The sequence below is a fragment of the Scomber japonicus genome, chromosome 16 (genome assembly GCF_027409825.1).
Source record: "Scomber japonicus isolate fScoJap1 chromosome 16, fScoJap1.pri, whole genome shotgun sequence".
NCBI lineage: Eukaryota > Metazoa > Chordata > Actinopteri > Scombriformes > Scombridae > Scomber > Scomber japonicus.
The window spans coordinates 22,183,417-22,206,975 of NC_070593.1; the positions used below are offsets into that span (position 1 = coordinate 22,183,417).

General features: G+C 38.7%; 1 protein-coding gene across 1 annotated transcript; it reads right to left on the reverse strand.

The window, feature by feature from the left end:
• Nucleotides 1-1,286: 1,286 nt before the first annotated feature.
• On the reverse strand, nt 1,287-21,797 carry LOC128375254 (serine palmitoyltransferase 2-like). The gene is made up of 12 exons (XM_053335556.1): nt 21,433-21,797; nt 17,507-17,701; nt 16,011-16,165; nt 14,420-14,568; nt 13,062-13,186; nt 12,056-12,149; nt 10,965-11,070; nt 9,773-9,992; nt 8,520-8,646; nt 6,851-6,986; nt 6,140-6,269; nt 1,287-2,772 (listed from the first exon to the last, which is right to left on the reverse strand). Exons 1-12 carry the CDS (start codon nt 21,583-21,585, stop codon nt 2,653-2,655), a joined length of 1,710 nt encoding a protein of 569 aa, XP_053191531.1. The 5' UTR covers nt 21,586-21,797; the 3' UTR covers nt 1,287-2,652.
• Nucleotides 21,798-23,559: the final 1,762 nt, after the last annotated feature.

The following is a 23,559-nucleotide window of genomic DNA, read 5'->3' on the forward strand; positions in this document are numbered from 1 at the left end:
TGCACGTTTCAAATCCAACAAAAATCGCACTTTGTTTTACAAGGCATTGACGTTATCAGACACAAAGCCATGTGGTTATTACTAATAAGCACCTAAGAGATAGGGCGGAAATGAAGGAAATTACAAACAATGATGGATCAGTCCAGACTAGTTTAGTCTTAATAGTTAAGATATTCTCTTGTCTTGCCTGGAAATGAAACTTTACCAGAGAACAGCTTTGCACTATTGGGCAAATATTTTAAAATGGACTAATTGGACAGTCACAACTCTGGCCTAGTGTCCTGTGAGGCATATTGAGCTTCATCTTTGAGGTCACTGGTACAAATGCAGACTAATATGGTCAAGTTAAAAAAAAAAAAAAACCCATACAATCACACTGAAGGATGCCGGTGGTGGTGGGAGGAAGAGGTAATCACGGGCGGCCAAATCCATGTGTAATAAATGGTTGGGGTTAAATTCCCCATTCAAGTTTCAGTAGACATTTTTGTTTTGTTTTTATTTCCAAAACTGCAATTTACTATAAGTTTAAATCAAATGTTGCTTTTTTTTAAAAGGATCGTTAATAAAAAACAGTTTGATTGGTTGATAAAAAACGAAGAAAAGATTTTTTCATAGTTTTGCCGCTGGATACACCGTTGTCCCGGGCTTTGGGGATTGTTCAGTTTTTTGTAATTATACTCCATATGTATTGAGTAGTGGAATATATCAGGTAAAGCCACTATGTGTCAGTCCTGGGGTAGTCATAATGTAATTCAATTTAATTGTACATTTTGTCAGTGGTTTGAGGACTGATGAAACAATAGATTTGTGTATGTTAAAGTGTTTTTGTTTTTTTCCATTCAGAATGGATACAGATACATTACATAATAGGTTTACATAAGAGGATATTCACCATTTTCAACAATCAAGCTCTGATTGTTGGAGCTGCCAGAGAATCTTTGTATTGATGCATTAGCTATGGAGCATTGGATTTGTTCTCTATGTGTGGGCAATTTACTCTCTTACACAAGGATTTAAAATGGCTAATGGCATGTTGTCAGGCACAGGTCAAATTTAGACTACATGACTAGTATGATTGGGATTCTTAGTAGTACTTTGGATCCATTTCTATTTTGGCACTGCATATAATTTAGCTTAGTGTAGTGAACATTAGATATTCAACCTTTTATCTCACTGGCCTCAAATTACAGCCACATTTTGGGTAAAACATCTAATTGCTTTCTTATGGTACAGTTAGCTTAGTAGCTCTAGTTTAGCTTAAAGCTTAGCTGAAAAACTGGGAGGAAACAGCTAGCCTAGCTCGGTTAAAGTTTAAAACATTTACCTATCAGCACCTTTACAGCTCACTAATTAACGTGTTTAATCTTGTTTGTTTATTCCATACAAAACAATATTTTTTTGCGCTACATAGAGCTACAGGTTGTAACTTTTTATCTATGGGCTAGGCTAAGCTAATTGCCTGCTAATTATGAAGCTATAACCTCATATTTAGCTGCTAAATTTGAAGCTACAGCCTCATATTCAGCATAAGGACATAAATAATCATTTTTTTGTCATGTAACTCTCAGCAAGTGAGCATATAAGCACGTTTCTCAAAACGTCAAACTTTAAAACAAGTCACTGAGTAATTATCTTCTAATATTTGGCAACCTTTTTTAGTATTATATAAACACCACTGTTCATCAAATCAACCTAAAGGCTCCACATTTTCAGCCTGCCAAGGAAAGCCAAGGATGGAATGACAACAATGTAATGTGCCAAATATCGATTGGTTCAAAGTCATCTGATCAAGCCTTGTTAAACAAGCACTATCATTTCTAAATTATGTCATCAGAACTTTTTTTGTCTAGTCCTGTCCCCTTAAAACAGGATGGAGAAAACTTCTACTGGTTTCACCATATAAATCCTCCTTTGAGAAAACCAGAAGGCACCTAGGAGAGAGCACACCGCCGCCATCAACGTCACTCTGTATGATGTCTTGTTAATGGACATGACTATGACAGGGATAAATAACTTTTTTTTAAATTAATTAATTAAAATCTGGGGACTTAAACGGTCCTGTGCAAACAATACAACATCCAGTGCTTTTTGCTTTCGGTCTATGGCATTAATACCTAATCTGAACTGTTCTGGATAAAAGATGGAACAAGTCTTATTCTTTTGATGATGATTAAATGTTAATTTTACCTCAGTAAAGTTCACTTTATCCATATGGTGAAAAAAATCCCAGCAGCTCACAATTTTAGAAACATTTGGAAAGTTGTCGACTTCACATAACGTGACCAACGCTACAAGCAATAAGAACATACAACATACACACATACTACCAAACAATAACATTCTTAAGACACATAATGATAAAAAAAAAAGTAATAAAAAACAAAAAACACACACGGAAAAAGCAGAGGTGTTGTTTTTCAGTGTGTTCACCACATGTTCTGCATGTTTAGGTAAGGCAAAGTAGAACTAGATGATGGTTGTAAGTGTTTTCCTTTTTGTTGAGGGGAGGGGGGATTTACATTATGGCAAGCTAGTGACAAGGGGCACCTGTGCACATCACGGTCCTTGTGGAAGACTTGTGATCCATCTTGACCCGTTCTGTATTTTCTGGGGTTGTTCTGGTTCACACCACTTTAGAAGAGGAGTGGTTCATCAGTCGTCAATGTCCTCATACACATTATCGTCAAATGGCCGAGCCGAAGACGGCTGTATTCTGTGTCGGGAGTACTTGAGCTGAAGAAGGTCTCCTACCTCACCGATGACACTCAGCGCCTGTGGAGACATTTGTACAATAAAAAAGCTGTCAACATGAAGAGCAAATATGTGGCTCAAAGACATTTAAAATAAGATTTTTATGGAAAAACACACCAGCCTTGTGAGATTAAATGACAAACTTGGGCTGAAACAGAGAAGAACGCTGACTGAAATGCTGCAGCTAGACCTGATATTTCCAATGTGTCATTTGTATTACTTGAGTGTGAGGTGTAGTCACCAGTAGGAAGTTTTTTTAAGAGCACAGGAAGTGATTAGTTAAAACAGATAGGGTATCTAAACAGCAGTGAGTGATTATTCACACTTCACCCAAGAAGAGGGTATTTGGTCTTCAGAGTTTCAGAGTGCAAGATGTCTGAGTAATATCATTAAAACTTTCAATTCCAGGCGGTTATACAAGGGTACCACATGTGACAAGTTACCTGCCACTTATCATCAAGTGTTATTATCAGGAATTTTTTCTTATCAAGTTATGTCCAACGTTTCTGGCACCTGGATATTTCATTCTCAAACAATTGGGGATAGTGCAACAAGCTACGAACACAACATTGACATATTATCACCTCACATGGTTGATATGGCAAACGTGTTAGCAACCACATTGCCTATTTACACATCCAGCAGACATAGAGCAAAATTGGCATTCACTTGGAGTTGTGTTTGTGTCCACCTGATGAATGTAAATCTGAAACTCACCCTCCTTCTACCTCTACCAACTCCTGAGAAAAATATCTGTCTCTTTAGCAGCTAAATGCTCAAATATGTTCATCAGAGAGTTGCTTATTTTGTGTGTGTGATGTTGGGTAAGTAGAGTACAATGGATCTATCAGAGCCTTTCCACTGAAAGAACTAGTCTGCCATTGACTGAAACAAAACAGTAAACCCAAACTATGAGCTGAAAGATACTAAACTGTGGAAAACAAATGGTACTACAGAGTTGGGTAGGCCTGGGTATCATTTAAAACATTACAATACCAATACCACTCCAAGTACCCTTAAAGTGATACTGATACCAATTAAGTACTTCAATCCATCATTTTTTTTTTTACAAAAATGCATTTCAAAAGTCTTCAAATGATTAACATTTAAGGCGTGTAGTGTTGCCACACTACAGCACACACACACAGCTTGGCTGCTGAACTGCTAACTCAAATACACCACAGGCTGTAGCTGCTGTGGCAATGGGCCATTCACATGTAACATTAAATCAAAGAACACTTGCTTTGACCGGCTGTGAGCAAGTCCATACAAATAGTCATATTTTCTAGCTCTGGATGCAAAAAGGAGCATTTGCAGGTACAGTTTGACAGGAGCCATTTTGATACTATGTGATCTACTACCTTAAAAAAGGTATCGAGTACCGATACCCAGCCATAGAGTAATACTTATCTGGGTGTCTTACTTTTTTGGCAACATGACTGACATGTAAGCATACTTCAACATGTTAGTTAAGATTTGACATTTGATTAAGGTTAGATACATCGTACTGCCAACAGTTTCACAGTATTTCACTGATCTACAAGCTGCAGTAAAATCCCAAACATGCAGAAATTCACCAGCAAAGAGAGGGGAAAAGATGACTGCTCAACGGTATGGATGTAAACAATGCAGTTTACATCCATAAAACTGTCTTTGCAAATGTTTTGAAATGAAGGAAACTCTTTGAAAAACAATGTTGCCTGTGTTACAGCCTGTGTTTTGGTGAGTAACGCTGAAAGTAAACAGGCCAAATCCAACTGACCTTTAATGAGGTCAATGGAAGGTTGCCAAAAATACTAGAGTATAGGTTTATGTGTACATGAGTGGGTGTGTGAATAAGAGGAAAAACAGCAAAAGCTCACCAGCAGATAAAAGAAACAAAAATCAACATGACACATCAAAGTACAAGAGAACTATACAGAGGGAACGGCTAACAGGGAGAGGTTTTAACATCATGACAGATAAAAGCAGTACAACACTACAATACTCCCACTCCCTGTCTTCACTTTATTTCATTTTATTTTTTTTTGGAAGAGCAAGAAAGAAGAATAGGAGAAGAATTACAACTCCCCAATACAGCAACAGCCAAGTAGCCACGAGGACACCCCAATTAGATACAGAGATGGAGATGGTTCACCCAGTGTATGAGATCATCTAAATCTATGTAAAATAAGAAGGAGTATCGGTTAAGACAGTGACCGGAAGAGAAAGAAGGGGCAAGTCTGCAGTAACCTCACTTCAGTATAGTAGAAGAAAAGTCCTCTTTGAGAAGACTGGGTGGCTTTTTGATGTGCTGCCGAGAGCAATTGAAAGCTGAACGATGTGCACTTTCGTGGACCAGCACAATGAGAAAAGAGGATGGGTAAGTGCTGAGGTCTCAACTCTTGGAAAAGACAACTAATACACTGCACGGTTCACTAGCTGACACTTCACTGTAGTTTTTGGATGAGTCACATTATTTGAAGTTAACACACTCTGTTCATCCTGGAGTGACAGTCGACTTTTTAACTGGCCTCCTGTAAGAGAAGCAACCCTTTGGAGACCTTCTAGTCATGGTAATTACGCCACCTTTTGGTGGTGTCAAACAACTTGGAGGAAATGAAAGTCTTAAAAAATTTAAGCAGTAGAACTTTGAACAAACCACCACTGAGATAAACATAGCAATTGTGGAATATTGGCTTTCTGTTCCTCTCTGTGGAATCTGTTACTGTTTTTAATGAAAACCAATAACAGCCAGCCAATGTTGCTAATAAGCTACATGTTGGAAAACTTTGGCCAACACTTGATTTGTACTAGAGTGTAGTAATTAGTCAAAGTCCCCTGGAACCATATTTACCAAAAGTACCAGTGACTGTTAATACAGCTCCGGTTAGAGGCGGACAATTCTGATTAATTAAAAGAAAATTCTAACAATTCAGAGTGTGTTTTTCATCGAATAATGCCTCAGTGAAACCAGACCTTTCTCCTGTGTGGGCAGAGCACAATGAGAGCTGGCTATGCAAGACTAGTCAACATCAATATTCTTGCTCCTACAGGTGCAAATCTTAAAATTTTATGCAGGCTTTGTACAAAAAAGACAAGACGGTAAGTCTGAAGGAGACACACTAGATTCGACAGTCACAATTGAACTGCTGTGTTTGAGGCGTCACTCGATGACAGCTCTTTTGATGGAGCTTGATATAGTTTACTGTAGACACATTTGGCAGCTTTAACTATAAGGTATATCGTTGTCTTATGGCAGAAAGTGTATTTTGTGTTTTTTAATAATAATGTATATGAAAATGAATTAAATTGCTTCAAATCAAGATCTGTTGGTTTGCCATAAGAACTTCAAAAGTGACAAATACATTTTCTTATTTGTCTAAACATAATGAAAATGCTTAGTTACCCGGTCGAGCATGTCTTTTGAGTGTGCGGCTGAAATGCAGAAGCGTGCCCGGGACTCGATGATGGGCGTAGCGGGGAAACCGACGACCACCACCCCGATGTTCCTCTTCAGCATCTCCCTGCCAAACGCTCTGCCATGACAAAGATTGAGAGCGACAGTCACCGAAACAGTTTGACATTATCAGCTCAATAATTGACCTTAAATTCAAATTCAAATTCAATGGTTCACCGAGTGGATGAGATGAATATAAGTTATAAATGAATACATATTTATTAAAGTTTCCACATTTGGTTCACATGATGACAACTAATCAAACTCCATCTGCTGGAAAGATGAGAGGTGGTTAAAAGATCCAGAAGAAGAATAAAGATATATTGAATTGTGAACAAAAAATGTGGAAAATATTGTATAAGATGGGATATGAATTATTAATGTATAATGGATAAAGTATTACCAATTGTATCGATCAAAATATATGAAATTGGCTTCTGTGGAGATAAAAATATACATGTAAAAACTAAATTTAACACTGTTCTCATAGTAATCGTTTTATTAGAATAGATTTTTTTTATTAGAGTAGTACTTGTGTTTTTACTAATATTTGAAGTTTCAGACAAATCAATCAATCATGATATTGCCAGAATTTTAATGGTGCTGCAGTTTTAGTGGATAATAATCAGTAACAGCAGCCAGTCAAAGGCAGAGGCTCACCCTATCTTTGCTGGCATGTAGAGCATCATGGGAACTACAGGAGAGTCGTTGTTGCCGTAGATGATGAAACCCATTTCTCGAAGCCTCTTGCGGAAGTAGACTGTGTTCTCTGCCAGCTGTCTCACACGTTCACAGCCTGGGGTGAGGGGGTAGGGGGTGGGTTTTGAAACTTGTGAGTTGACAGCAAAGTATGTCAGAAACTCATACACAACATTATTGTAACTGTTCTCATTTGTTGTGTAAAAAAAAGCAGACTGGGAATTAGAGAAAGGAGCAGATGGAGTGTAAAAACACTACGTAAATAAAAATGTATATGAATTAAACAGTATTTTCCTTTCAAAACGTGTTGATTGGGGAATTATTTAGAGCAACCGTAGGTTAACGATGCCTTTAAAAAAAATGAAAAAAGAAAGGCTGACAAGCAGCTGCAGACAATCACTTTTATGAGTGAGAAAACATCTGAGTGTTTCAGCATACAGGCACCATGTGGAGATCAAGTCTTTAGTTTCTCTGTCATGTTTTTCCTTCTCTCATACAACATCTTTTCACTGGGCTCTCTGCATAGCTGAGTTTGCAGCAAAAAACACCACAAACTATTTAGTGTGCGCACACAATTTGGTCCACAATTGGTCATAGAAAGTGATTTTCATACTACATATCATATAGATCATATATATATCTATGTGTATGGAGAACATGTTTTTGTGCACACAATTAACAATCCCAGCAAAGGAGATGAGACTTGTTCACAGCCTGAGAGGCTCAGCTCAGGGCATAAAGGGATGGAAGAAGTATTTACTTTTATGACACCGTTTATTATAATTAATATATTAGAAAAATTAGAAGTCACAGCAGTCTAATTCAAATCTGCCGATTAAAAATGCAGAAAGGGCGTGCCATGCATTATAAGACTCTGGAGCAGTTTATAAATTGTTGGTATTTATTTAAACATTTTCTGCAGTTGGCAGAGAGATCCTGTTTATACTGTTCTTAACCAGTGTAGCCTTGGCGTGCACTGCCATCTGGTGGCAACTGATGAGAACTACAGCAGCTAAGGTTAGATGCGTTCAACTGTGTCAAACAAGAAAGTGGAAAAGCAAGTCTGATGTTTGACACACTTTGCCGTGGAAGTGTCAGACGTGTATTCCTTCTGTTTGTTAAGCTGTCAGTTTCTTCATCCCTCTGATGAAATGTCTCACATTGTCATGAGCTGCTCTTCGACATCTTTTGGTATGTCACAAGTACTTTAAGCGTTATTGTCTGAACTGGAAAGCTGCTATGCAGGAAGCATGTTGGGCATTTGAAGGAACAGATACCGTTTGAATAAAAGGATTCTGCTGAGCTTGACAGTTTTCTTAGTGAAAAGGGGGTTCCTTCATGTTTGGGGTGGAAGACTTCAAATATTGTCTCATTTTGTTTGTGTGCTGTGAATATTTTAAGACAGATAGAACAATGAATTCTCAGTTTTAATTCTACATCCCCCACTTTGGAAATCCCCTTCTTTGGTTTAGTGTACATACAGACTCTTATTTAATGTGGATGATGGAGGTGTTAAGACAAACTCTCCATCACTAAACAAGATGTAAGAATCCAGCGAGTACACTTTTTATTAGACCTCAGCATCTCTCTCAGCATAAAGACAAGTGTTATGGTGCCAATGTGGACTCACCTAACGTTGTGCCATCCTCTCCCATAATGCACTTCATAGAAGTGATGATTTGCTCCACCACAGGAGGAGACATGGAGGTGGCATAGACCGCACTGTGGGAATGGGAGCGCAGGTACTCTATGAGGTCCTAAACCCAGTAGACACACAGGAGATGTAAGCAGATATACATGAACAACACTGCTCTAATTACTTTCTCTACAACCACAAGGGATTTGGGAGTAGGGATGCACGGATCTGACTTTTTTAGTCCTGATACTGATACCTGGGCTTTAGGTATTGGCTGATACCGAATACCGATCTGATACCAGTGTTGAATTAATAAGCTGTATGCCTCACTGTGTTGAAGAGACAAGGATTATTGTTTATGTGTAAGGCAACTTCAGGTTTGACTTTAACATTGCTTTCCTAACTAAAATGTAACAAATAAATGCATAAGTATAAATTTACTGAATTGTTATTTATTAAAACAATGATATCTGATTCCAGATTGGACCATGATCACCGATACCTGATCCAGTCAGGATCAGACCAATATCCGAAATCAGTATTGGTATCAGTGAATCTCTATTTGGAACTTTTGGGACTTGGACTTGGGACAGTTTTAAACTACCATCCATATTTACTGTTTTATCACAATGTGTAGATTATTAACACTTTATTGTCCTGTAACTGTCTCATGCTGGCTCTCTGAATGAAGTAAAATGAAGATGGTGGGAGTACGTGAGGACCCATTAAACACTGTCATTCATTGTACACTGGTTACACTTTTACTTGAACAATTTTTTGCATGTTTTGGTGTCATAATCTTTTCTGCATTTCCTGGAGACAAATAAGTTGTTTAAAGCCCCCTTTACAGGCATGTTTTAAAACACAAAAATACTTTGCTTTGAATTATAATTTGTGTCTACTACTTCCACATCACACTTGTCCAACACACATTGGAGAGGAACTAGTTTCCAAACTAGTTGTGATTCCCAAAAATCCTGCTCAAATATCTTAAACTCAGATTTAAAATGAGCACAGATATGTTTAACATCCGTATTCAATCTACACTTATTTACTGTTACAACCCACCTAACTGGGCAACGATACGTGTCTTGTGACTACATGTCACGTGCTTTAAAATCAGTGACAGCTCATTCTATGCTGGCCCTTATCTGCAATTTTTTTTATAACTCATATAATTTCATGTAATATGTAACCTATAATGAATGAAATGCCCATATAATATACCAACAATCCTTCATCCTCACCTTTTTCCCTGCTATGTATCCCCCTGCAGCGCCAAAACTCTTGGTAAAGGTGCCCATCATGACATCCACATCACAGGGGTCAAGGCCAAAGTAATCAACCACGCCTCTTCCCCTCGGCCCCAGGGCCCCTATGCTGTGGGCCTCGTCTAGGTAAAGGTAGGCTCGGTAGCGCTTCTTCAGGGCAATCACCTCTGGCAAACGCACTACACTACCCTCCATACTGCAGGGAGGAGAGAGGCAGAGAGTGGAAAGAGTTACAGCAGTGCCAGTGATGCGGGAGATGTCTTGATGTGTTCACAATCATTTCTTTGTTGATAACCAGGGACATTTAAGCCAGTGTGGTGTCTCTGGGAGGATTAGTTGTTCCCCACTCAAGGTCTGAGCTCATGACGTCATGTCAAACAGCCTTCATTTGAATGACAGCTGGACTTCCCAAATATTATTCCTGCATTAGTCATTGACAGTAAACCGTTACGCTTATGAAACATAAACAGTAATTGCTGGCTATAGGTCGCTGAAGTTATGTTAACATTTTTAAAACAAGTGTTATGACAAGCAATATAAAAACAGCAAAAACAACAACCCATTATTTACTCATTCAATTATATTTATATGCAGATGATATGCAAATTATAGCTCCAAGAGGAGCATCTTGTACTGCACCCAGTCAGGCAGAATAAAGAAACCCACTAAAGCTGCTCTTTGTATACTATTCTGTGTAAACCAGTAAGAGTTCTGAACCTAATGGAACCACATGAACCATCAACAGAAGGTAAGTGCTGTTTGTGTGAGACTCTTACTGACATACATACGAGAACTAGCTTAAATAAATACAAAATTAGACTGAATTTGAGTGTCTAATCTCAAATAGCTGAACTGTGGCTTTAACAACTTCTTTTTGCTCAGTGCAAAACATATAGCAGAAAACAACTGCTTTTACCAGTCCCACTGTGCGTGCAACTAAGGCGGGTATTGTTCATGTTGAAACCAGGAAGGAAAAAAGTGGTGAACTTGCATTGTTTTTCTGGTTTTAGCATGACTAAGCGCAACCACTCCCCAAATAAACCATATACATAACTTCAACAAACACTCAGAAGGTAGGACACTAAAAAATACACTACAACAAAATTAAAATGCCTTTCAGTGTCAAAAAAGGTTCATATAAGTATCTAAAAGACAGTGATTTAACTACCTGTAAATGCCTTCAACCACTATGAGGATCTTCTTCCATGGTCTGTGAGTTCTGGGCTGCCCGTGAACTATGGCTTCTCTCAGCAGTTTCTCCAGGCTCTGCATATCTGACAGGAAAATCAGGAGGTTACAGTCAAAATAACATTTGTGGTATCAATGACAGAGGCAGAAAAACATTTGCAGTATGTAGTTAGCTGGAAATGGAGTAACAGAAAGAGAGAAACTCATTTACACTCGTACACTAGACCCTCAAACAACTGAACACTGAGCACTTTAATAAGCACTTAATCTAACCGAGGCAGAATCTTTAATAAAATTGCTCTTGTTTTTAGCACATTAACATCTGTTCAACTGATCAGTGACCCGTATGTCAGCCGGAAACAAGCTTCGTTTAACACGCTATTTAATCAACTAGGCAAAAGAGTTTTGCTTCATTATTGTATGCATAGAATCTGACTCAACTGGATTATCTACCAAATATTGCACCAACTAATCCAGCTTTATTATCTCTTAAATTACAAAATATATAAACAAACAATGCTTGTATATGGGTGTAGCTGTGAGGAGCCAATCTGCAGCTTTCTAGCTTTACAGTTATATGTCACTACCAGTGGCTAATCATCCTCACTACAAAACTAACTACACATTATATTTACTGTATCACATGCTATATGGACCACAGCTGTTTTATGAGCAACTATAAAAACATATACAAGACATAAAGTTGTTGTAAATCAACCATGCGAGGCACTGTTAGCAGCAAGCTGCATCAGATCCTGTCAATAACTGACACAAGCTTAAAGAGAGGTGCCAACAGAGTGCCAGTTACTATAGTCCTTCAGGATTAACACTGTCTATGACCTGTTGTAATGTTGAATTTCATTATTCCATGACCACATACTGACAACACTAAGCATTTAAAGTAAAATAGGAACATTCCTATAGGGACAACAATGAGCTATTGTATACAGATAAGTAGTGAGACACATTTGGGAAATAGGAACAATTATTAGATGAAAGATGAACACAATGATCCCGGTGAATCAGTACAAGCAGGTAGCAGTCAGACTGTAATTGTATGCACAGACTCACTGTTGTGTTTGAAGACTCTGATGGTGGAACCGGAGAGTCTGGCTCCCAGCACCAGCGAGGCATGGTTCAGTTCATCACTCAGAATCAGACAGCCCTGCAAGACAGCAGAGCAACTTTAATATGCATGACTGATTCATACATATCATTTTTGTTTGTATCTGTTTGAGGTAGCAAGTAGCAGATAGTGTTACACATACAATATTACACAATATTAGATTTTTTTTAATGTACCAAAACATCCGTTTAACACATTTTTTTTATTGGTTGGTGAGTGGGTGGAGTGTCATTTTAATGGTGTGATGACATAATTACACTGAGAATAGTGTTGTTTTGATTGCACAGATATAGATGCAAATTCATTCATCCGTAGGTCATAGGATTTCCCATCCCACTACAAAAGGTAGAGTTCAAACATAAAACTCTACTGTAAGAGAAGCCATTGAGCGACTGCCATCCATCTTTTCACCTTGTTAGTATCATTTCACTGGAACATAAGTGTTTAAAAGTCCCAGATTGCTCAATAGTAAGCCAACTATGTGGCATCTACCTGCCAAACAACCATCATGAGCATGTGACAAAACAGACTGGTCTGAACTCTTTTGTTATCTTTTCGCTCTGACACGCTGTCGAGCCACCAATCGCTTTGCCAACAGGAAGTGTTTCCTCCTGATATGAGGCCAGAGTGTGGTTTTGTGTCTCTGGTGCTCCTGGTGACCTGCGATAGCACAATGTTATGAAACGTTTTTGTAAGAGCCAACTGAGCTCAAACAAATATGGTTGGGAGGTATTTCACCTATTGCAATTTTTAAAAAAAAAAGACTCACTAGACATTAACATAATATACAGAATAGACATTGAAACAAAGAGAAAGGAAAAATGTGCTGAGACAACATCAAGGAAATCTGACAGGAAAATAAATGTGAAGCCGCAGCGTGGAGATAACAAATAGAGGCTGTAAGAATAAATCACAGCTCTACAAAGGAACATTTATCACGTCTGCTCTCACCTTGCCGGCCAGTGCTGGTATGTTCATGGAGTTAGTTGCGAATCCCATCCCAAAGGCCATGGCTGACTCCACACCCAGGAACTTAGCCACCAGTTTCTCCATTTCCTCATGCCTGTCCAGGTTACCTAAGATATGAACATACAATCAGTCACCATAAACACATATCAATCACTACAAAATGCACCTTTGCATCTACAACTCTCATCTTCCAAAGCACATAAATTTCATAAAACCTCCACGAGCTGCAGAGGAGTCAATCTTTGTCTCTCTGCTAGATTATGAGCCATCAACTGTATATTATACGCATTCATCACTTTATTACATTTACAGCCGACTGTGCTTATGAGCATGCTGCCTTGCCCTTAATCAAAATACGGGCTGGCCTTGTCTGTCTAAGACGCATCATTGATTCTACCCCATCAGTAAAGATCGGCTAAACATATTACCTCTTCATCTTATTTCACTTCCTCCTCCGGGATGACTTGCATATTATCAGGCCAGCTCTGTAAGGCTGAGTTGCAACAGATGTCTAATGTAAATACAAGATGCTTTAAGACTGAGACCATCCTCTTCAAATGAATTACAACAGATGTTTAAGTTTTATACTTTGGTAGCTTTGGGTGGTTTTGGAGGACTTATTTTGAGGATAATTACTCTATGGAAATTATTGTTGAATGACATATTTTGATTAGTTATTCGATCGACAGAAAATCAATTGGCTACTGTTCTGATCGGTTTTAGTTTTTAGTTTAAAGAAAACCATTGTCAAAATGATCTGGTTGCAGCCTCTCACATTAATCTAATATAATAGAAATGTATATTTTCTGGTTTCTGTTCTCTTCACTGATAGTAAACTGATTATCTTAGCTTTTTTGACTGTTGGCTGAGACAAAACAAGACATTAAAAAGACTCGTCCTTGGGCTTTGGGAAACAGTGATCAAACTTTTTTGCTATTATTAGACATTTTAGAGAACAAACTAGACCAACTAATTGATTAATCAAGAAAATAATCAACAGATTAATTGATAATTTAAGTATTTGTTAATTGCAGCCCTAAATGTTCCCCATATTGAATTGCAATGGTGTTAATGCTCATTTCAAAGCTCCTGTGTGCATGTGTGATGTAAAACCAATGTTTGCTGTGCAGGAAAAAAATTAAGCCAAGATTAAACAAAGCTTTATGATATTTGCATTGCGCAAAAACGTAATGTGTACAGATGGGATCCATCGAGTCATATTCTACTGCACCACCCAAACAATCTGGTTTGTGACGCTTTATTTACTGTGATGATGTACAGTCCCGTGGTTAAGTTCGAGTGATCATAATGGTGGTGGGTGAGGCTGTGTTTGTTTGTACCAGTCTCCTGCCTGGTGCTCGCAACTCCGACGCCGTACTTCATGGTGACCTCGGCTGCAGCGTCAGCACACGGACCTGTATTCTCAGCGAAGCCGAGGTAATTATATGAGCCCAAGTTAATCACATCCTGCACCACCCGCCCTGTATACCTGAGAGAGAGAGAGAGAGCGAGAGAGAGAGAGAGAGTGAGAGAGAAAGAGAAAAAGAGAGAGAAAGAGAGCGAGAGCGAGAGCGAGAGCGAGAGAGAGAGAGAGAGAGAGAGAGAGAGGATGGTAATCACAGACAGGAAACAATCAATGAGAGGAAGCTAATATTTTTGCAAGCGTATTGGTACAATTAAAAGTGATCAGTACAAGCTAATTACAAACCTGACTGAAGTGGAGTGAAGGGCCAGACTGCATGAAAGTGCTCTTGTTTTTCCAATTTCAACACATTAGTAGAATGGAAATTTTGATGGGCGTTTGTACTAAAGCATTTCTATTTCTGGTTCAGTTGTTTGCACTCCACGTTCCTTGATTTGTGTAGGGGTGCGTGTGTGTGTGTGTGTGCGAAGTCTGACTACACACACCTCCACAGCAGCCTCGCTCTTTCTTTCCTCAAACACCAGCAAGGCGTCATGAGGATTAATCTCACATGAACTCTCTGCTCAGGCTGCCGTTTCAATGTCAGAAGATATAAGAGAGTGTGTTTCACATTTACATTCAACTATACAGTGAAAGTGACCCAGAGCAGAACTTAAAGTATCAAATTCATTATGATTGGATGTAATTTAATGAGATCGGGCTCCCCGTAGATTTCTTTTTTACATTTTTGAAAATACATCTGGCTTGTTTTTCATTTGAGTTAACTGGTTTAAGTCTGTAAAGTGTGTATCAGTTTGCAGTGGGATGAGCAATGCATGAGAATAGTGTCATATATATGTATAATAATTGGATTCTATAAAGTTAACTGAACTAGATAGATAGGAAAATGTGAAAAGAATCAGATATAATGACAATTTATTACATGCAAAGCTGGACAGGGTGAATGTAACAGCCACTCTATATAATGTACTAACCCAGTACACCAGCCCTCGAATAAATGCTACATGTGAGAAGCATGTGACGAAGGTTTTCAGCTCTGGGCTCTGAAAATCCGGGATGGACTTTAAAACATTTTAAAAGAACAAAAGATTAATTGAGAAACTTATCAGGAGATGAATGAAATAACTGAAACTCTTTGAAAGAATTGTTAATTGCAGACTCTATTGTTTGCATTTCTAAATCATTACTGTAATTACATAAAATATTACACATTCAAAGCTCAAAAGTCACTTTCACTTTAGTACCAGTTTCCTCTTTTATACAACTTAACATCAAATTGTCTGATGGTGCAACATGTGGTCAGCCCTGGTCTGAAGGTCTGAATCAATATGTGTGACTTTTCTCAGCATTTGTAGGAGGCAGTGTTTGCACAGTTACAGCTATACCCTTGCTATTATCTGCCCTTGCTATTATCCCATAGAGGCCCCCTGCTGTGCACTGTGTGTGTGTCTGAGTACATAGAGTTTTGACACTGTTCACAGCCTGGACTAAAAATGTGTCTTTCTTACTCAAAAGTCCAATTGTAGTCACGGGAGGCTCGGTCCATCAGGTCCATTTTGGCTCCCGGGACGCTGCATATGGGCCTGTTCCAGTTGTCTCTGATCCGCATGTAAAGGTTTCTGGTGTAAAAGTTCTCAAAATCTTGGTAAAGGGGCACAAAGTCCTAAACGTGGATGAAATAATAGGAGGAAATAATGAGAACGAGCAGAGAGAAGCACATGACCTGAGCACCGGAGAATGCAGGAATTTCCGACTGTTTATTGTATGGTATGGTTATAAAAAAAAATGACTAGTAACTTCAAAGACCTGCGTGCCATTCAAACATTATGGAAAGCTTAGCGGGAAGGAATTGGATCTCTAGAAATATAATCTTTACACACATGACTCAGGTAGCTCATAAAGCTTTCCTTTTTCTTTTAAATGAAACAGAGCGCTTTGAAACATCCATGGGATGTAATGGGTGATATAATGACTTCCCCTCATCTATCCCACTGGCTTCCTTTCCTCAACATAACCAAATACTTAAAAACAATGGGCTTCACTATCAAACATTACATAACACATTGAAAAACAATCCAAATGCGGTCAAGGACATGTTCCAAATGTGCTGATAAACCCACTGTTTGCTGTGCGTTGACAAAAATGCAATCTTAACTCCTCCCCTTGTACAGTACTGTGAAGAAAAGCCATGACATCTTAAGGAGGGTATCTTAAATATTATATTTACCTCTGTGAATTTGCAGTTCATAAATAAGACGTAACAAATTCTTTCCGATCTGCTAATGCAACATTTGCTGTATAGTTCTTGGTCGCTATTGTATTATAGTGGATGATGAGATTACATTACAAATGATCTGAAGTTTGCTTTGCCAAATGTATGTTTCTCTTTAGGTTGAAGCAAAACTGTTTAAAATGAGAGATATGAGATATGTGAGAGCCTGTAAAGCTTCCAACGTTGGGAAGCTTAATAGAGTGCAAATATTACATTCGTCCATTCTGGCTGACAAAACAACACATAGACCAGGCCCAATTTTCCATTTGCCATCACATCCTTGTCTATAAGAACAGGCAAATATTCGGTCACCAGGAAACATGTAATTTAATTTCAGCCCACCAAATCAGTCCCATTCACCGCCTGAAATACATCTGGCTTTTTTCTTTTCCTTGACAGTGATTTTGTTCATTGCGTTGGCGCTGTGTGATTTACTTAACAACCAAAACAATGGTTACATTCCAGCCATTATTAAGACAGCATGCTGCCTGCATAAAGCACACGTCTGCTTTTGTTGTGCAGATTACACAACCTTACTCAACTGCTGTAATTATTTCCTCGAATGCTGAGAGCAAAAAAAACAAAAAACATTGCCACGCTCAGTAGCATTAATAGTAATGATCAACCCAAACCTGTTTAGATCAGTGTCAACTTTGCCAGACAACCTTTATAAGCGCTGTGATTTGACTGGGCCAAACCAGATTGTTACGTTCCTTTGAGAAATCCTCTTACCCTTTGTTCCTCCTTTTCCCTGGCTATGTGGCACCGTTCGATCTTCCAGTGGCGGAGAAAGTCTCGGAGGTACCCGAAGATGGTGAGTATGCCGTAGCCCATGTAGGTGAGAACAGCTACCAGCATGGGCGTTTCCTCGAAAGACTCGAGAAAGGGCTGACTGTACAGGCTGGCAGGGTATGATGCTGCAAGAACCTGGGTACAAGGAAACCACAACATGTTGCAGTATTGAGTCACGTTCTTCTGTCACAAAAATCACAATACTATACATGATGGTCCCTAGAAAATAATATTCTGGGGTGTTTTATCTCTTGCAGGCAGTATTCTATTTCTCATGGCCCTTACTTTCCTCATTATGGTATTAGAAATAAATTCATGTAAAAAAAGCTGTCATACAGGTAGAGCTGGGTAATTTATTAATTGCGATATGAGACTAGATATATATATCTAAAGCTAGGTATCGGTACTTGACACCTTCACAGTATCGACCGAAATAAATCGATACCAAGTAGTATCAAAACGTCTTCTGCCAATCGATCCTTTTGGCATCCAGAGCTAGAATATATGACTATTTGTACTGACTTGCTTACATCCAATCAATGAAAATGTTCTTGGATTTAATGCGACATGTGATTGGCCCACTGCCACAATAGCTACAAGCCATCTGTGGTGGGCTCAGTAAATTTGAGTTGACGTGCTTAGCAGTTCAGCAGCCAAGATGCCACCTAAACACTCTAAAGTGTGGCTACACTACACACCTGTTACACTGGATAAAAGCAGGTGCACAAAATGTGTGATGGGTATCAAATGAAGCACTCAATTGGTATCGGTGTCACTTTAAGGGTACTTGGACTGGTACTGGTATTGGTATCATCATTTTTTAAATAATACACAGCCCTAATATTGTCGTAGAGTTTGGATAGCGTAATATGACGTAGTATGGTATAAGTGTGTTTTCCTGGTTTTAAAGGCTGCATAACAGCTCTCATATTTGCCTTTTTTCACTATTATATCAACTTTACTGATGATTATTATCAAAAATCTCATTGATTACATATTTTATGAAAGCACCAATAGTCATCCCTACACTATTATAGTAATATAAAGGTATCTGGTGAATAATATTGTGATATTTGATATGCTGTTTTTCCTTAATGCAGTGTGCAGCCTTGACATGTAGGAATTAGGAAAATAATGACTCATAATTCCACGTAAAGAAATGTTCCCAACAAATACTTTAACTGAAATAAAGCTGCATGTCACCATGTATATAATGTAAACAGACTGTATACTTTCCTGCTACTCCCTCACCCTTTGTCCTAATCACAAAAAACACACTGAGCCTTTTGTTATAGTTGGCTGACACTTTACTAACTCACTTAGAGGTGACTTATGTTGGGCCAAATTGCAAGTAGGAGGAAGATAAGGAGACCAAAACAGTGTATGTTCTGGTTCAGCTGTACACCAACTATACAGGGAAGAAAACATTGTGTGACAGAGGCCAGAGACTGAGGATTTGACTGCCAAATAAGGGAAGGGTTGATTGTGTTGATGTAAATCTGTGCACTCTGAGCTAAGATATATATATATATATATATATATATATATATACACACTATTATAATAAGAAATATGTTATAAACGTGCACATGGATAATATATTTTATACGTAAAAGTCAGCTAAAATGGGGTTTCACAAGATTCATCACTTTAAGAAAAAAACATGCTGATTTGTGGGCACAGATTATTAACTTAACATGTCCGTTTTCTTCTTCTTGATAAGTGGATGTGTAAAAAGAGAAACTCACTAATCAAAAGTGTTACGCAATTCACCCTCCCTGCACGCATCATGTCTCTGTGCTCATGGCTATTAGGCGCCACATGTGACTGGTCATGCCTCTCTCTCTCAAATACCTTACAGAGTAGCGACGCTGACATCTGCATGAACCATAATCAGCTGAGGTTCAGTCACCAGTTCAGTTTCTTAGCCTACCAACCCAGTTTACTCACATCAGCGGACAGAACAAGCTGGTTACAACAAGTGTCTCCTCCCTTATTTTCTCACTTCTTACAACATCTAAACTCCTGATTAAGATGTCAAGAGCTACTAATAACTGAAAATGCTTGACTTTTCTCTGTTGTAACAGTGCTTTCAGCTAAATACCAAGCATATCAACATGTTCACAATGCCAATTTTTAATAGGTTATGTTTACCACACTCACCGTCTTAATTTAGCACTAAACAAATGCCAATTATGGTATGGGGATGGCATTAGATTTTCAGGAATGTAGCCCTAAATGACCTGATAGTGGCACTATAGTGGATTAGCAGCAGCAGATCAAACTACAATTCATCCTGAGGGAGACATAAACCTCTGAACCAAATTTCACTGCAGTCTAATAGTTGTCAAGATATTTCTGTTAAAAAAAAAAGGAAACCTCATGGTACTCGAGGAAATGTCAGAGGATCATCAAATTCCTAAAAAAACATCTGGGAAAATGAATATCTCTATAAACATCTGAGCCATCCCATCAAGTGGATGTTGAGGTATCTCATTCCTGTAGCATAACTAGCTGGCAAGGAGATCACAGTCATTCAAATTTACCCTCTTGGGACATTAAACACCTGTTGTAAATTACATGGCAATCTATCCATTAGTTGTAGATATTAGTAGATATTTTACTCTTAAACCACAAACATCAACCGGCTGGTGGCACAAGAGGAAAAGTCAAGGGATCATCCAAATCGGTAGGGTTCATCCATTGGGGACAAGGGGACCAAGTCTGTGCAAAATGTCATGCTATCCATCCAATAGTAGTTAGGATTTTTCAGTCTGGACTAAAGTGATGCTGACCATCCCTAAAGCCATGCTGCTACCACAGTTTAAAAAAAAAGCTCCAGAGTATAACATATTACTGAGTGTAAGTTGTTTGTGTGTGTGACAGCATCTAACTATGTAGTCTGATGGGACACGTTAATTGGGACAGTAACAGAGGGTGCACCCAAGGGAGTAAATTTCATTAGCCGCTTTGGAAAAAGCTGTTATGCAGCTTGCATTCAGTCTCAAAGGAAAGCATTAACTGAACAGGTGCACTGGTTCAGAGTATCCCTAATAACAAACCAGCACAGATTCAGTCTCAGGTGTGCAGAGAGTTTTTGACTCATAGTTGCAGAAAATTGAGCTTTTCCATTCATTTACAATAAAGACTGCTGCTTATAAACACCCTATGATATTCCCATGTTCTCCTAAATGACTCAATTCAGTCTGTGTTGTTCACGCATCACTGAGACAGAAAAATGAGTGATAAAGTATGAGCCACTCCTACTACTCCCTCTAAGGTAAACACTCTCAGCTGAAGAGATAAGGATGCAACATGAAACTCACTGCTATCATCCAGACAGAGAAAGTTATAATCTCTGCTTGCTTGACTTCAAACGTTTTCTTAATTTCGGCATAGAATAAACGGTGATATCATTCAAAACAATTTCAACTTTCAGAGTTGTCAACCCGCCTTTTTTAAATGAACCCCCTTTCCTGTAATACAACTGAGGGGGCGGTGGAGAACAGTGCGAACCCATTCATAAAGCTGAGATTTTAATGAACTCAGGTGCTGCCCGGTGACATGTGAGTATGCCGAATTAAAAAGCATCTCACCAACATTCAGAGGAAGTTTTTGGTTCTTGTTTTGAGGTCGTGTATACCATCCAAAATCCGCGATAACTCTTTAAATTAGACTTTTTTAAATTGAGTTTGGCGTTTAGCTGGATGACAACAAACTGTCACACGCAGAGCCGTAAACCGCCTTTAAGAGGTGATAACGGCACATCCTAACAACGAGGCAGGGGGCTGAAAAAATTAAAGCGCTGACAGCATCGTCCGGGTGTTCACCAGCCTCTCCTCCCCTAGTCCCATCCCGGGCCTCACCTCCTCCTCCTCGGGCTGGCCGTGGTGCTCGGGCTGCGGCTCATGGCAGCGGTGGAGGCTCTTCGCCCAGCCGTTCCTCTCCGGCTTCAGTCCGTTCTTCACGCGCTGACACGCTTCCCCGTTGGCTGGCTTGGTCGCGGGGCTCTCGGTCATTGCTGGCCAACGATTGTGGAGCCGCGACGGTAACTTGCATATGTAGGAAGCACGGAGCCCTGCCTGCGGTGCAAAGCGGTGACAGTATCCGAGCTTGCTGGGGGAACGTTTACAAGCACACTCCAAACTCTCACACACACGCTCTCTCACACACACAGACAAACCACACACATACACACACACACACAGGACCCGCACAATGTGGAACCTGAAAATCCAGACGCTGAATACCGGAAATCAACGCCCATACATCACGCCTGCAGGAGGGGGCGGGGCCATGTGGTTCACATGTACACAAGGGCGTGGCTTCGTGGACATGAAGAATGCAACAAGTATTACACAGTATTAACCATTCGATCACTGTCTAATTATGTTTATGACATTTTAAGAGGGAGTACATGTACAGTTTTATTAGTGCTTCAAGCGTTCACTAACAGCAGATTAAATATAAATAATGATATGAATGGTATGTTATATAAACAAATAAACAAATAACATATGCAATTACAGCCAAATTATGAAAGCACATAGGCCTACTATAAAACAGGTTTCGAAATTTTCCCAATAAGATACACATTTTCAGTCTTTTTCAAAAATGTGAAATTCTTTAAAAAAAAAAATAGGATACATAAAGTAGAAACCAATGACATATTCAGTACCTTTAAAAATCAACAAACTCACAAAAGCTTACATGCAAATCAAGTGAATGAAATGAAGTGAAATTATTATAGCATAACAAGAATGAAGAATGAGATATTTAAATATTAAAGGGCATCACACACAGGAGGTCTTGAAATTCTCAATATTTAAGTCCACGTTTTCAGATTATCTCACAAATATAGTATTCTTATATCATTCTTGTTATTTTTCAAATTGTGTTATTTGCTTACAATGAAAATAAAATTAATCTTTTTTTTTTTTTTTTTGCAGAAATGGAATAACATTCATAGGTATGTATTAATTGGTGTATGAACCCTTTTATCTACACTTACACACCGAGATCATGTATCTACAGTAGCCCAGAATGGTCAAACCAAACACCGGCTTTAGAGAGGGCCTGTTGTGTTTTTCTTGAGTTTCTCAGCCACTGTAGGTTCTCCCATGGGAGAAGGGTCGCAACCTGCAGCCTCACCGCCAGACGCCACCAACTACTCACTGGTCCTTTAAACACCCCATTAAACATGAAGCTTATATGAAGTGTTTCTATTAACTAAAATGTAGGTAGAATGAAAATCATTCTTATCCAAATCACTTTTTAGAACCTATGACAGCCATAGTCTGTTGAGTCATCTTGAAAACATTTCACAAAGATGTGTATAACTTGACATATAATAACCCTAACTACGTTTATTTGTTAATGAATGTATTAGATTTGTATCTGCAGATATAGTAATAATATCGACTATACAAAAATATTAAATAATTGTAACAAGTGGTTTGAAATACTGACAGCTTATTTTTCTATATTGCACCGTCATTCAAAACAAGACACATTTACAGCAATAAACCCTGTGGTACTGAAGCTAAAGGTCAATCCACTTTTATTGTCTGGTGAAAAATAAGTTTCCTGGTCATAATTTTGCCTTTACATCGCATTTATAGCAGGCTGGATTTCTGTTGTAGAAATCACAGTTTAGCTGCTCCCTCTGGTGGCACAAAGTTCAAGTGATTCCAGTATGAGAGTAATACTAATAGATTGCACAGCATATTACCTTCTGTTGAAATGAAGAGCTGGTAAAGGGCAGCACCACATCAGACATGTCACGGCAAATGGTAATGGTAGGAGCTTTCAAAACGAAAATACGATTTTTAGGAGATGGATTTATTTTTTCCAGTCTTTTTTAGTTTCATTTAATATTAATGTGCCTCCAAAAAATCCCAGAATTTCGAGCTCTTATTTTGACATTTGCCCAAGTGCGCACGCCTTGAAATCACACCGCTCCCCTCAGATTTTGAAACTGGTTTAATGCACCA

Excerpts from the sequence above, each read along its gene's own strand:
- LOC128375254 (XM_053335556.1), bottom strand. The coding sequence starts at position 21,585 with ATGACCGAGAGCCCCGCGACCAAGCCAGCCAACGGGGAAGCGTGTCAG. Across the intron at positions 14,569-16,010 it reads GACTACAATTGGACTTTTGA|GTATACAGGGCGGGTGGTGC; the intron begins GTAAGAAAGACA and ends TCTCTCTCTCAG. Across the intron at positions 6,270-6,850 it reads TACATGCCAGCAAAGATAGG|AGCGTTTGGCAGGGAGATGC; the intron begins GTGAGCCTCTGC and ends TTGTCATGGCAG.